The sequence below is a fragment of the Rhynchophorus ferrugineus genome, unplaced genomic scaffold, assembly GCF_030347505.1.
Source record: "Rhynchophorus ferrugineus isolate W39M unplaced genomic scaffold, kcgeb_rfMv2 rfM1, whole genome shotgun sequence".
Lineage (NCBI taxonomy): Eukaryota > Metazoa > Arthropoda > Insecta > Coleoptera > Curculionidae > Rhynchophorus > Rhynchophorus ferrugineus.
In genome coordinates this window covers 20,049,440-20,063,029 of record NW_027472580.1, presented here as the reverse complement: position 1 = coordinate 20,063,029, position 13,590 = coordinate 20,049,440, and the positions used below count along the sequence as shown (strand labels likewise).

The window sequence follows — 13,590 nt, the reverse complement described above, 5'->3', positions numbered from 1 at the left end:
GGAAGTGCTACTCTCTGTATTCTCTAGCTCTCGTTAATTCCATTACTACTTGTTCCAACATATGAGCCTTGACCAGCCTGAGCAACGTATCACCTCATAAGAAGGTACCAAAAGTGGGTCGATTTGTTGAAAAACTCAAAAGATATTTTATTCTTTGGATATGGAAAAGTAGGGGCTATCGATGGATAATAATTTGAATAATATACAATATACCGATTTTCCACAATAAAGCTCCAAATTAGAAATTAATCCTTAAAACTAATATTTAAGCTTAATTATTTTCTTGTAGATCAATTTATAATGATCAGTAGCCAATATTGCAATAGGGCATTCAATATTTGACTAAAGAAATATTATTTTTACTCATTATTTTCAGTTCTTGAAATTTCATGATGATAAATACTATTAGAATTAACTCAATATGTTTTTAGTTATCCCTAACCCTAAGAAGATGCGTGTATAAATTTGACAGCTGCCGGATCATTAGTTTGTAAATTATAGGATTTTGAGTGAAGCAACTTTTCAATTGACCTCTTAATATAATAATTATTCCTTGATTTTGTTATATGTTTTTAAAAATTGCATTCTTTTAAAAGCAATGCCTGGAAGTTCCATTAAATCCCTTCGTGGGTTATCTTTACATCACTTAAATCCTATATTATCCAACAATGTATGAACGGATGTTCCACATCCCTCGAATAGCTTTTAGCTCTTTTGGCTCTTTCAGATTTTTAAGGATACTTTCTTTTTTATGGATAACAATTTTCTCTGAAATAAGTGTATCAAATTATGATTCTATTGAACAAACTACTTACTGTTTTTATACATTCCGTATATTTGATCTCTGTTCGCACAACGTTTCGCATAAAGACGGTTTCTTATTGGTGAATTTAACGTTATTTTTTTGAGATATTTTAGTGACCGTGCCCGTACTAATAGTCAATGCAGCTGCACCACTGCTAAAAATATGCTCAATAAAAAACGCGGCAATTTAAAATTTATTAAAATAAACCGTTAAAATAATGTTTGCCCCTTTATAATCCGTAATTATAATATTTTGAAGAATTTTGCAGACGTTTGATAAACGGACGACTTTTACAGGCTCATTCGGTTACATGTTCGGACATGTCAAACAGCATTCTATCTCTTTTTAAATAGAATAAAATGAGGAGGGAAATATTACCTGACTGTAAAACGAATTTAGAACTTTCAACAGGCACATATTGATGACATGACTTCACAGCTGTTTTGAATAGACTATATGTTTTAATGTGACTTCGTTGATACAGCGTTGAATCAATATGAGTGTTGTGTGGGTGTTAGGTTATTGTGATATTAGCATATACTTTAGATATCACATAACCACATAAAAAGATATGGTGTTATTAAATAATATGATCTTTTAATATGACATATGTTAAATGGTACTATCTTATTAAAATCCTATGTTGAGCACTCAGTGGTCAGCGCTGGTAACCTTTGCTGAATAATCTTCATTATGGGAGAACTAACATCCTCTAGTACAAGCTCTCCACCTAATATTGACCTGATGTGTAGTTGTTGTTAGTTGTTTTTTGACAATCATACAATATATTTACATAATTTTGGCTTCTAATTATACTAATATACTACTACTAATAACACAGACTGTAGATAATTTTTGGCCCTTACGCACTGTTTCGTTTTTGACGGCAAGTAAGTTTACCATCAAGTTAAATCAATACCATACATCCTATACCTATAGCTATATCACTACATAGTATAAAACAAAGTCGCCTTTTTTGTCCCTATATCCCTATGTGCGCTTAAATCTTTAAAACTACGCAACGGATTTTGATGCGGTTTTTTTCAATAGATAGAGTGATTCAAGAGGAAGGTTTATATGTATAATACATGCATAATATACTAAGGCAACATTGCTAATTTTAGAGGTTTCTAACGTGATGTCGTAAATTAACCTATTTTTTAGGCTTATTTAGCAATTAGCAAAAACGCTGCCTAACCCTACGAGTTAGATCAAATTAATGTACTACAGTATTGTACACCATAAAAAGGTCTACAAAAAAGTCCGCGATGGTATATGTTTATCTTTTAGGGATAACCCACATTAACCATTTTTATTGTTTACTTTTTACGTGAGAAAATGGCTTATTTACGAAGCTATTTTAAGCAATATGGCATTAATCCTCATCGAATTAAGTACCTTAAATACAGTGTGCAATTAATATAGATCAATATGGTTCCTTACAGCATGTAAATTAAACAAATATTTTCGGAGATATTACAAATTTAAAATTTGCGTTTAAAAATGTGTAATGTAATAAAAATTGTATGAATTTAGATATTCCAAAGATAGCAGGAAATCTTCATAATAAGTATAGGGGAAGAGGAATTGTTTTACTCTAAATTTAATGCGTGCAGGCCAAGGGCAGTAATGAATGAACCAAAAATACTGGATCGATTTTAATCATGTTTTCATTGAGTGACATAGGCATATATATTTTATGCCCGTGCAAAGTCGGAGCGGGCCGCTATGTTTTTATATACAACGTTCATATTTTTTCTGTAGTGTATTTAATTTAGTATCAGCATTGCACCCGTGCGAAGCCGGGGCGGGTCGCTAGTTTGATTATATACTGCACATAATTTCCGATACTAATATTTGCATTTTGATTGCTAAACAGGTATAAAATGGCTAGAAGGACGAAGTGATGATGATGGGGCGGAGGGATTATGGCGAATACATGACAATCTTTATGATTTAACCAATTTCATTAAAACCCACCCAGGAGGAAGAGATTGGATCGAGCTCACCAAAGTAAACCAAAATGATTAAACATTATTGAAATAATCAGGAACCTGTTTGCTTCATTAAATTTTCAGGGTACGGACATAACCGAGGCTTTCGAAAGTCATCATCTCTCTGACAAGGCCGAACAACTTTTACCAAAGTACTACGTGAGGAAAGCGAGGACGAAAAGGAATTTTCCGTGGACCTTCCACGAGGACGGCTTTTATAAGAGTTTGAAAAGGAATATCGTTAAAGAATTGGAGCGACTACCGCAAAAGTCCATAACAAAGAGTAAAGTGTTGACGGACTCGTTGATGGTGTTCTACTTCAGCTTATTCTTGATTTCGGTGTACTTTAAAAGTTTTCTCTGTGGTATTTTATCGGGTCTATGCTTAGGGCTTCTTACTGTAGCGGCCCATAACTATTTTCATCAAAAAGATAACTTTCGGAGGTTCTACTTCGATTTTTCTATGATGTGCTCCAGGTTGAAACAAATACATCTGTATAGAAATAGGTTATGTTAATTTTTGTTTTTGTAGAGAATGGAGAATCAGCCATGTATTGAGTCATCACATGTACACGAATACTATCAGTGACCTGGAAGTCTCGACGGTGGAGCCGTTTTTCCAGTATCTGCCGGGAGAGAAAACTTTTATGGTCAAATATGTGTCTTGGATATACGGGCCATTAGTCTATGCCTTGTTATTTATTGGGTCTTACTTGAAAACGTAAGTATTTTCTCTATAACATATTAACGACCCGGGGAACTTTGTATCACCTACATCTATCTAGTAAAACCTCCTCGAGCTAATTTGATTGCAAGAATATAAAATTCAACAAGTGAAATCATTTCAGTCACCCCAGTAACCGGGCTGGGTAAGACCGGATGCCTTCTGCGATGATTACTCGCTAGTCGGTTGGCTTAATGCCGAGGACCGTGGTTCGTAGTCCAAGTTAAGCAGTAGTTCCATTCCAGATGTTATATCAGATATGATAACAATGTTGTCTGATGGCTGATTTGTTGTTTTTGAATAATAGTTCACTTCGTTATTGAATTGTAAGCACAACGCATTTATCAATTTTCGCATTGCGATTACCCATAAAATGAAGATGTAAGAAATCGATTACCTGCATCTGGTAGTGATAGTAGCGCTCCAAATAAGCGATACATTTGTTCTCTTGTAGTCCGTCCAATAAAATTGTAAATTTACGATATCTGAATTGATGAAGTCAAAACATCGCAATGTTGCCGCATCAACATTGAGTTTTAGTTCAGTTTGGCTTTGACATACAGCACAATTCTAATCTAAATAAAATAATTAAAAAAATACTTTATTCAATAGACTTTAGAATAAGCTTTAGAATAAGACTAATTAATTAAGATAATATTTTATATAGAAGATTGCTTAACGAAGTGATTTTCTATATGCCGTGTATATATAATATAGACATAAGAAAAGATATAAATAGACATAATATATATAAAAAGACATAATATAGACATAAAAAAGACTTTTTTTTTTAATATATATTTACATATATATATATATATATATATATATATATATATATATATATATATATATATATATATATATATATATACTTATAATCACCGTTATTCTTTAATTAAATGCACAATATTCTTCAGATAATTCTTCGTCTTATAAATATTTAATACTAACAATTTTTTGTCTGAAGTGAGGGTAAAACAAATGCTTTTTGATGTAGCCAAATAATTATAGCTACTAAAATATTTGTTTTTAACTAGCGACGCTATATTTCTAACCAAATAATAAATTGTTAAACATCAAAGCAAAAACATTATGTCACGGAATTCTTACAGTAATCAATAAAATAAAACATAATATGTAGCAATTTTACAAGTTACTACAAGCAAGATTACTACTAACACTAAACTAAATATATTGAATTTTAATTTTAACTATTTTAAAACAGTATCTTTAACCTTGACATCTATAGTGCAGGAATATTTTATATACCTGACTTTGGCATCCAATCTTCGTCATGGTGCTTATAGACATTCTAAAAATAGTTTCTTCTCTGTAAGACATTTGAGTTATTAATTTATTGTTTCCTTCTTAGCCGTGGCTCCTTTATAGTTTGTCTGAAACAAAAAAATGTTGGACTATATTATAGTAGTTATAACACTAACTCAAAACTAACTATAGACTATTCAGTTTTTTGATACGTCATCAAGATGTTTAATGTATTGCCCGCCGATATTTTTGTAGATTAGTTTTAGAATCAGATAATATTTTCCTTGTCATTTTATTCTGGTTAAAAAAAGACACAACCCTGTCTGATTAGGTCGAATACATAAACGAATGATCCTGTCAAAGTCCTCCGGTTATCAGGTATGCAAAATTCTTGAAAGCAATAGTGATTAAGAGGTTATAACTGTAACCTATAAACTATTGTTTTTGTATAACTAACTATAGTTTTAAACGTACTATAATGTTAAAATAAATTATATTTGATAACATTTTTGTACAATTATTTTATTTAGAATAGAATTTTGTTGCATGTATGTTGAATTAAGTTGCGGAAACATTGAGACGTTTTAATATCACAAATTTAAATTGCGTATGTACAAAATAACTTTCAACAAACGATATAAGAATTTCGGTTAAATCAAGAAAAGTTACGGATTTCGGAACAGCTTTGTGATTTTAAAGCATTTTCAGTTTTTTAGTGAAGTTTAAAAGAAATGTGCAAAAAATCATGTTCAAAGCTTAATAATCCCGGTCGAAAAATTATTAAGTCTATATAATATCTTGAAAACATTAATTAGAGGCACTAAAATATGTAGTTTGCTTACCTTGTTCATTACTTCATTTCAAGAGACCACGACGATGATTTTTTGGCATTTGTAATCTAATTGCTTCGTACAAAATCACAGTTTGTTGGTTCTATTTTCTTTTCTCCTCATCTAAAAGCATTTAAAACAATGTGTGTCAGGTGTTAAGCATATTTTTCTAGTCGGTTATAACGAAAATAATAAACTTACTTGTTTCGTGCTAATATCCTTCAGAAAACGAAGAGGTACACTAGTATAGAAATGTGAAAGAAGCGTGGTTTTCGTGTCTTCAACGCTTAACTATTTCCGAACCCCTTACCCTTAAGAATTTTTTACAATCTAAATTAATTTCGGAAATATAGCTATGGCTAATCAATATATAGTGAAACGGCATCTAAATTCGAAACTTTAAAAGCGTTCTTCTGGAAACTTTTTTTTTAATTAGCATATATCAAGTTATTTTGAACCGATTTACTTGAAAAATAAAGCTCACTTTCTCTATACATTCTTCTATTATACAATTTTGAAATTTGTTTTTTTACTATTTAAAAAAAAATTATATTTGGCGAAAGAAATTACTGATTTTTTTTTATTTTGATACGATAGAATCGCCTATGTAAAGAGGCCACACACTTCAGGTAAATAGGTCCAGTAGAACTTGAGACAACATGTCAACCGACTCGAAAAAATAGTTTCAGGGAAAACGTTGGTTTTTAGATGCTGCGGTTTAGATTTACTATCCCACTAAAACATTCTTTTATTATTTATTATAGCAATCTAGTAAATTAACTTTAATAAGCTATTTTATTAATTTTATCCTCATTTGCTACAATTCTAACATTACCAAAAACGTATTCTACGACAGTATTTCTTTAAAGTCTTACTTGAATTAATTTATATCTTCAGATCTTCATGTAGATTGTGATTACGAATGTTCTATGGAGCATCAAAAATAGCTCGCAGCATCTTCTTTTGAAATCATATCGAAAGCTTATAAACTGACACATACACATACACTTACAACTGACACGACTGAATCTACCCAATAATCAACACATCTTTTTGTGCTTCTTCACATTTGATCTGAAGATGTGGCTTCCATCTGAGTTATCAAGGACCAAGTTGGACATTTCGGTTGATTCCGTGATGCTATCTCCAATGTTTAGGAATATAGCAACAACGTTTTCATAGATTCTAGGCAGGTTCCGGCTGTATATCAACTTGAGCAACATCTAAACATATTTCTGAACAAATTTTATTTTGTTTTAGTAATTTTTTTATGATGATTCTATGAATCTGAGGAATCGTGGAATTTTATATCCTAAAACCAAATTGATGATCTGGAATAAGATGTCTTTTGCATTTTCGAAATGACTGTTTCCATCGCTTTCATTAGAATTTTTCCAAATAATTTAGAACATTGTCGCCAACAGTGATATTGGCCGGTACAGCGCTACTTTATGACGTGGCTATCCTGGTTTAAAAATCATCAAGAATGAGTAATTTAGCCAAATTCCACAGTTGTGATACATATAGGCCTGAATGAAGCATTTATTATGCTGATGATCTTATTTAGTGCTTTACTTGTAGGTCCTTTCCAGAAGGAAATTAAACATTTTTTGGTCTAATATTATGTTTCATTTGTTTTTTAATTTCAGTACGAGTGACAAATAGAATTTTCACCCTTCCTGGTCAATGACGAAGGAAAATGATTTAACATCGTCCTCTGAATGGGGTTGAAACATTATCTCGACATAAAACAATTATATCTCCCAATAATATCTAAGAAAATTTGGAAAATCCAAAAAAGTCATATATTTAATGGGTTAAACTTTGAACAAAGGGAAAGCAGGAACAAAATTTCATGTTTTCAATTTTCCAGACTAGAATTCCCCTTTACACAGAATTACTACAGCCTATTAATTAAAATGATATGATATTTTTATGGATAAAGTCACAAATCACAGTGTTAACGATAATTTAAAATATATGTGAGGCAATACTTTTCCATTGTAGCAGTAACCGACCCTTTTACTGCGACTGTTCGTCTCGTTGGAAAATGTTTTTACCAACACTAGATAGTGTTAGGAAATATTTAAAAATTGTTTTTTTCAGTATTCCATATAACAGTAGTAAGCTGTCAATATTATTACCATACTCGCCATTATTATTATCATGGATTTTAACCAGTCAACCAATCCTATATTGTATCATGATGTTTATATGGATTATAACGATTGCAAGTATACATTTCTCCATAGTTGGTTTAAATGCAGCTCATCATCATCCAGATATATTCCATGATGGAGACGCTATTAGGTGAGTTCCACCATGGTAAATCAAGGCTCAATTATGACATATTTTGTTAAACAGGCCAACATCCGAATTAGACTGGGGAGTCTTTCAACTAGATGCGGTAATGGATAGGAAGGACATAACCGGGTCACATTTCCTTGTTTTAACAAACTTTGGAGATCACGCTTTGCATCATCTGTTCCCAACACTGGATCACGGCATATTAAACGATTTATACCCGGTGTTTATTAAAACATGTAAGGAATTTGGAGTGGATTGGAAATTAGAATCGCAATTGGAGTTGATGAAGGGACAGTACAGACAGCTAGCAAGAGATCAGCCTAATAAGAAAATACCAAAGACAATGCTCAAAACTAGTTTATAACTTTCCTTTACAATTACTAGTCACATAAAGCCAAGGTGTATTTGTTGATATTCAGTTTACCTATAAAATATTTTTTATGTTTATGTTTTAATAAATATTATTCATAAAAGTATTATTATTTGTAGTTCTTGTGGTGAGAACCTTTTTAAGAGTCAAATCTATTTACTTAGAAATGGATAAATTTATAGTTTGACTTAAAAATTAAATAAGACTAAGTTTGACTTAGAAAATAAATAAAAATAATTATTTAATTAATAATAATGAAATAATAATTTATGAAGTATCAACAAAACAAATTAATAAATCTTCAGCTTGATGGATAAATAAACCATAAGTGTTTTAACATAAAATTGCGATCGTTAGTGAATAGTAGTTTGATGGTCTCTTGACGTCCAGGAGGATTTGTAATATTTGATAATAATATGCATGGCCGAGCATTGCCATGAAAGATACTTGTCCTTTATCAATCAAATAGCACGTAATTTATCATTCAGTTTACGATACGTCGATAGACACTTACAGTAATAATTTTATTTTGGATTTATTAGCTCCAAATAATAGGTCAATTGAAAAGTTCCCGGCCTACCATAGTAAAACACATTTTTTGGCAAAATTAGTTTAACTAATTCCCTTCAAGAGTGATACACTGGTTATAGCGACTCTCCAACCCTTTGATACCATTTTTGTAGTACGATTTGTCCTTTGCTTCAAAATAGGCCTCAGTTTCGGCGATCACCTCTTCACTCGACGAAAATTTCTTCCCAGCGAGCATTCTTTTGAGATCTGAGAACAGGAAATAGTCGCTGGAAGCCAGATCATTCATGGATTTTTGCCGTTGGATCGTTTTCACTGATTTATGACACAGTTCATTGTCTTGGTGAAGCAGCTCTTTCTTTTTCTTCAAATGCAGCCGTTTTCGACGATTTCGACTTTCAAACGGCCCAATAACCCTTTATAATAGTCACTGTTGATGGTCCTTCCTTTTTCAAGGTAATCAATGAAAAGTCTTCCATACGCATCCCAAAATACCGACGCCATAACCTTACCAGCCGACTGTTGCGTTTTCCCACGCTTTGGAGCGGGTTCATCGTGTGCAGTCCACTCGGATGACTGTTGATTAGACTTCGGAGAGAAATTATGGAGCCATGTTTCACCCATTGTCACATAACGCGAAAATTTGGGTTTATTACGCTTGATAACCTTCAAACACTGCTCCGAATCACCGCTTCGTCGTGGTTTTTGATCAAACATGAGCTCGCACGGCACCCACTTTACACATACAGCTTTCTCATACCCAAATATTCGTGAATGATATGATGTTCAGTTGACATCTTTAGAGTGTCTGCTATTTCATTCAATTTCAATTTACGGTCATTAAAAACTATTTTATGAATTTCTTTAATGTTTTCGTCGGTAACAATCTCTTTTGGGCGTCCACTGCGTTCACCGTCTTCGGTGCTCATTTCACCACGTCTAAACTTAGCATACCAATCCTTGATGGCTGATTTTCCTGGGGCAGTTTCAGTAACTCGGCATCAAGCCACGTTTTTGCTTCAACTGTATTTCTTGTTCAACAAAAGTTGCTTCATTCAAAATGCTATAATTCACAAACTAATGATCCAACATCTGTCAAATTTATACACGCATCTTATGAGGGTTAGGGCTAACTAAAAATATATGGATTTAATTCTAGTAGCGCCAACCATGTGTCAGGCCGGAGACTTTTCAATTGACTTTTTACACAGCAATTTGTTGATATCACCATTCATATTACAAGCATATTTACGTAACATATTTACAGTCGTGAATTTTCCACTTCCGTGTCGATATATGGTCGGGTAGGTATAATCTCCACTTTTCATCGCCTGTCATATTAAGCATATAATAAATGTTAAAAATAAAGAGAACATTTCATTTTTACCTATGGAAGCAATGAAATCGCAATGTTGAAACAGTTTCAAATTACATCAGCCAATTCTAAGCTGTCTAAAGGTTTTTTGAGAGTTTGAGTTTTCGTTTAATAAGTCTTGCATTGTCTTCGAATGTTTTAATCCCCTAATCCTTTCTTTGTCATTAACATTAAATCGTTGAAATTAAAACCGACATTTAGAATATGACAAAACAGTATTACCATGAATCTCTAATATTGTTAGCCAGTACAATTTTTTAATTAAATAACAAAAGTAAGAAATGTCAAAAATTTTGAACAGTTTTGAGCGTCCTATAACCTTATGAGTCTTTGTATATGATACCCGGAATAACTCAATATTATTAATTGAATGATTGTTATCTTATGTTGAGAAACGTGAAAACTACCGAATTTAACTGTTTATAATACAATGTGGGGCAAAAATCCCGCTACCAATTGACTATAACTTTGCTCAATTAACAGATAAGTAAGTTTGGTATCGGTTAAATTATCGGTTTATATCGGCTAAATGGTGACCGCGATTCGCTATGCAACTTTCGGTTCTTTTTAATGCATTTTTCATGAAATCCTGCAACATCTGAAAATGAATTTCTTCAATTTCATGACGAATATTGTCTTAAAGATGTTGGATCATTTAGGACTGATTCACATAAACTTTTGATTTTAAAAAACCCCATAAGAAAAAGTCTGGTACTGTTAAATCCGGAGATCTGGCTGGCTATGCTAAATCGTCACTTCGCGAAATTAGTCTTCGTGGAAAAACGTTATTCAATAATTGAATTGTTGAACGAGCTGTGTGTGCTGTGGCGCAATCTTGCTGAAACCATATATCCTCTAGTCCTTGTTCTTCCATTTCATAAAATTTCGAATGATGTCTTGGTACCGTTCAGCAGTTACAGTAACAGCAATACTTTAGTCATTTTCAAAAAATAAGAATCAATTATGTTTCCAGCATGAATACCGCACCATAGAGTTGTTTTTAGTGGATGCAGTAATGTTTCATGAATTCTGAGTTCTGTGTTCCTCAAAACTGACTGTTCTGTTTATTGACGTAGCCACTGAGAAGAAAATGGGCTTCATCGCTTGTTATAAATTTAGACGAAAAATTTGTAACTTCACCAGCTTAGCACAGCCTTAGGATTGCATCACTATACTCAACTCGTCACATATTCAAATCAGTTTTCAAAATTCGCATTAAACTGCGCCCACAAATATGTAACTAGGAACCACGTCTTCGAATTGATGTTTCTAGAGACTCTGCAATACTATCGCGCATCACAACCACATTTCCAGCGTTACGAGACGTCCGTTGTCTTCCAGAATGAGGCCTGTCTACTGTCGTACCGTACCGTAAACGATAAATTGTGGTTTTGTGATGCACTAAACGATTAGGATATTTTTGACACAATTTCCGCTGAGTGGCAATAATGGAACGATTATTTTCAATAAATATTGTCACCATTTCTGCTCGTTCTTGTGACGTATATTTATCCACAATAACATTTGGACGTCTACACAACACAATGGTTAAAGCGAAACTGAGCTAACCGTCACATAACCAAGATGACGCGCAATCAATATGGTAGCGGGACTATTACCCCACCTGTTACATGCCTCTTTTTAACTTGCCAAACCCTTGTAACTCTTGAACATGATGAACTGTGTGTGTGTCTTGTTCACAATCTAATTAATAATTTCGGGATTCAAAGGCTCACTTTATTGTTAAAAATATTGTGGATTTGAATTTCGCTTGCAAATATTATTCATATTTGTCACTCGTACGGCAATACGTTTTATAAATTGATAGTGATCAATAGTTCATAAAATATTAATGGGAGGTAATGGGTTTTCACCTGAAGAAGTGAGAATAACAACTAAAATATACACTAGTAATTATATTAACGTATATTTAAGAAGCCAACGAAAAGAGAAAAACGTAGCTCAGCTATATCTTTGGACATAGCGCAAGCCCTCAATAAAGTTTGCCGAAAGGGAGTCATAAATTCTCTAAAATATGCCGAGTCAATACGATGAACTCTTAAACTTCTATATCTCAGCCAAGATATTTAGCGTTACGCAAGACGAAGGTTACTCAACAATGAAGGAAACAGAAGCAGTTATACCGCAAGGTAATGTTTTGGATCTTGTTCTTTACAACCTATACATGTTAAAAATAGAAAATGTTACTTTGCTGATAACAATTCTTCAATAATAAAAAGGCAGCCAGACTACTGGAACGCGCGAGTAAACATATAAATATGTGGACTCAGTCATGACAAATAAATTTAACGAGAATAATTCAGTATATACTGAATTTACCTACAATCAATCTGTTCATATATCAATAAATAAGAATAACACTATTATCCTTTACATTAAGAGTAGCTTGGGATAAATTTTGACGCAAGAATTCATTCGATGGAGTATATTAAAAATAAAAGAAAATAACGAAATTAAAATACAAAGAAATATATTGGTTATTTGGAAGAAAATATAATTTATCGGTACATAATAAATTGCTACTGTACAAGCATATAGTAGAACTAGTATGAAGCTATGGAATTTAGTTATGGAGATGTTCTGCCAAAAAAAATATCAACATGATACAATTATTTCAGAATAAAGTCCTGAATATATATTATAGGTACTACACGATCAATTACTTACACCATTTGGATTCCAAGTGTCATAGAGGAAATTAAAAGATTCGCAACAAAAAATGAGGAGTGAATACACTTCCATATACATCAAAGAGCTGCAATTTTTGGATAACATTGAACTAGCATGCAGACTCACGCAGAAAAACTCTTATTTTGATAGAGGATAAGCGGCAATGGGTCTTGCTAGAAAAATATCTAGTTTTAAGTCACTATAAAGACTGTAAATTAGTCGACAACGACAAAAAATAATATATTAATAAATAAACAAATAAATAAAATGATAACATATTAGTGTAGCTGAAAACTAGCAAATCTTTGTTAAGGTAAAAAAACCAAATCAGACACTGAAAGAGGAGAATTTCACATGTAATATACAGTTAAAATTCTAGGTACAGAGTAAGTGTGAATCCGTACCTTTAAACTTATTATAACCTAGGCAATTACTCAAATCCACCTAGATTTTTTTGGCAGAGTTATTGAAAACTAAAACGGTCGGATCACTAAGATTGAGAACTAGCTAAGCGCGTTTGAACGATATAATGTTCCATGCATAAGAATTTCGTTAATATTTTACATTCAGTTAAGCTGAATCAGTGAAGCACTAGTAAACTAGTACATGGGGTTCAACAGAATTATCGGTAGGATAAATAAACATTGTAATCAACGGAGAAGAGTTTAGTTGTAAGGTATTTGAATTTGAATATAAAT

General features: G+C 32.5%; 1 protein-coding gene across 6 annotated transcripts in view; it reads left to right on the top strand.

The window, feature by feature from the left end:
* The window catches only part of LOC143205595 (cytochrome b5-related protein), a 28,690-nt gene extending 20,286 nt beyond the window's left edge, over window positions 1–8,404 (top strand). For all 6 annotated transcript variants that reach the window (XM_076418745.1, XM_076418733.1, XM_076418737.1 and 3 more), the window contains 5 exons: window positions 2,685–2,818; window positions 2,884–3,275; window positions 3,331–3,519; window positions 7,728–7,931; window positions 7,986–8,404. In XM_076418745.1, the coding sequence (XP_076274860.1) occupies window positions 2,685–2,818; window positions 2,884–3,275; window positions 3,331–3,519; window positions 7,728–7,931; window positions 7,986–8,292 (1,226 nt within the window). In that variant the 3' untranslated portion in view covers window positions 8,293–8,404. The remainder of the gene's footprint in view (window positions 1–2,684; window positions 2,819–2,883; window positions 3,276–3,330; window positions 3,520–7,727; window positions 7,932–7,985) is intronic.
* Window positions 8,405–13,590: the final 5,186 nt, after the last annotated feature.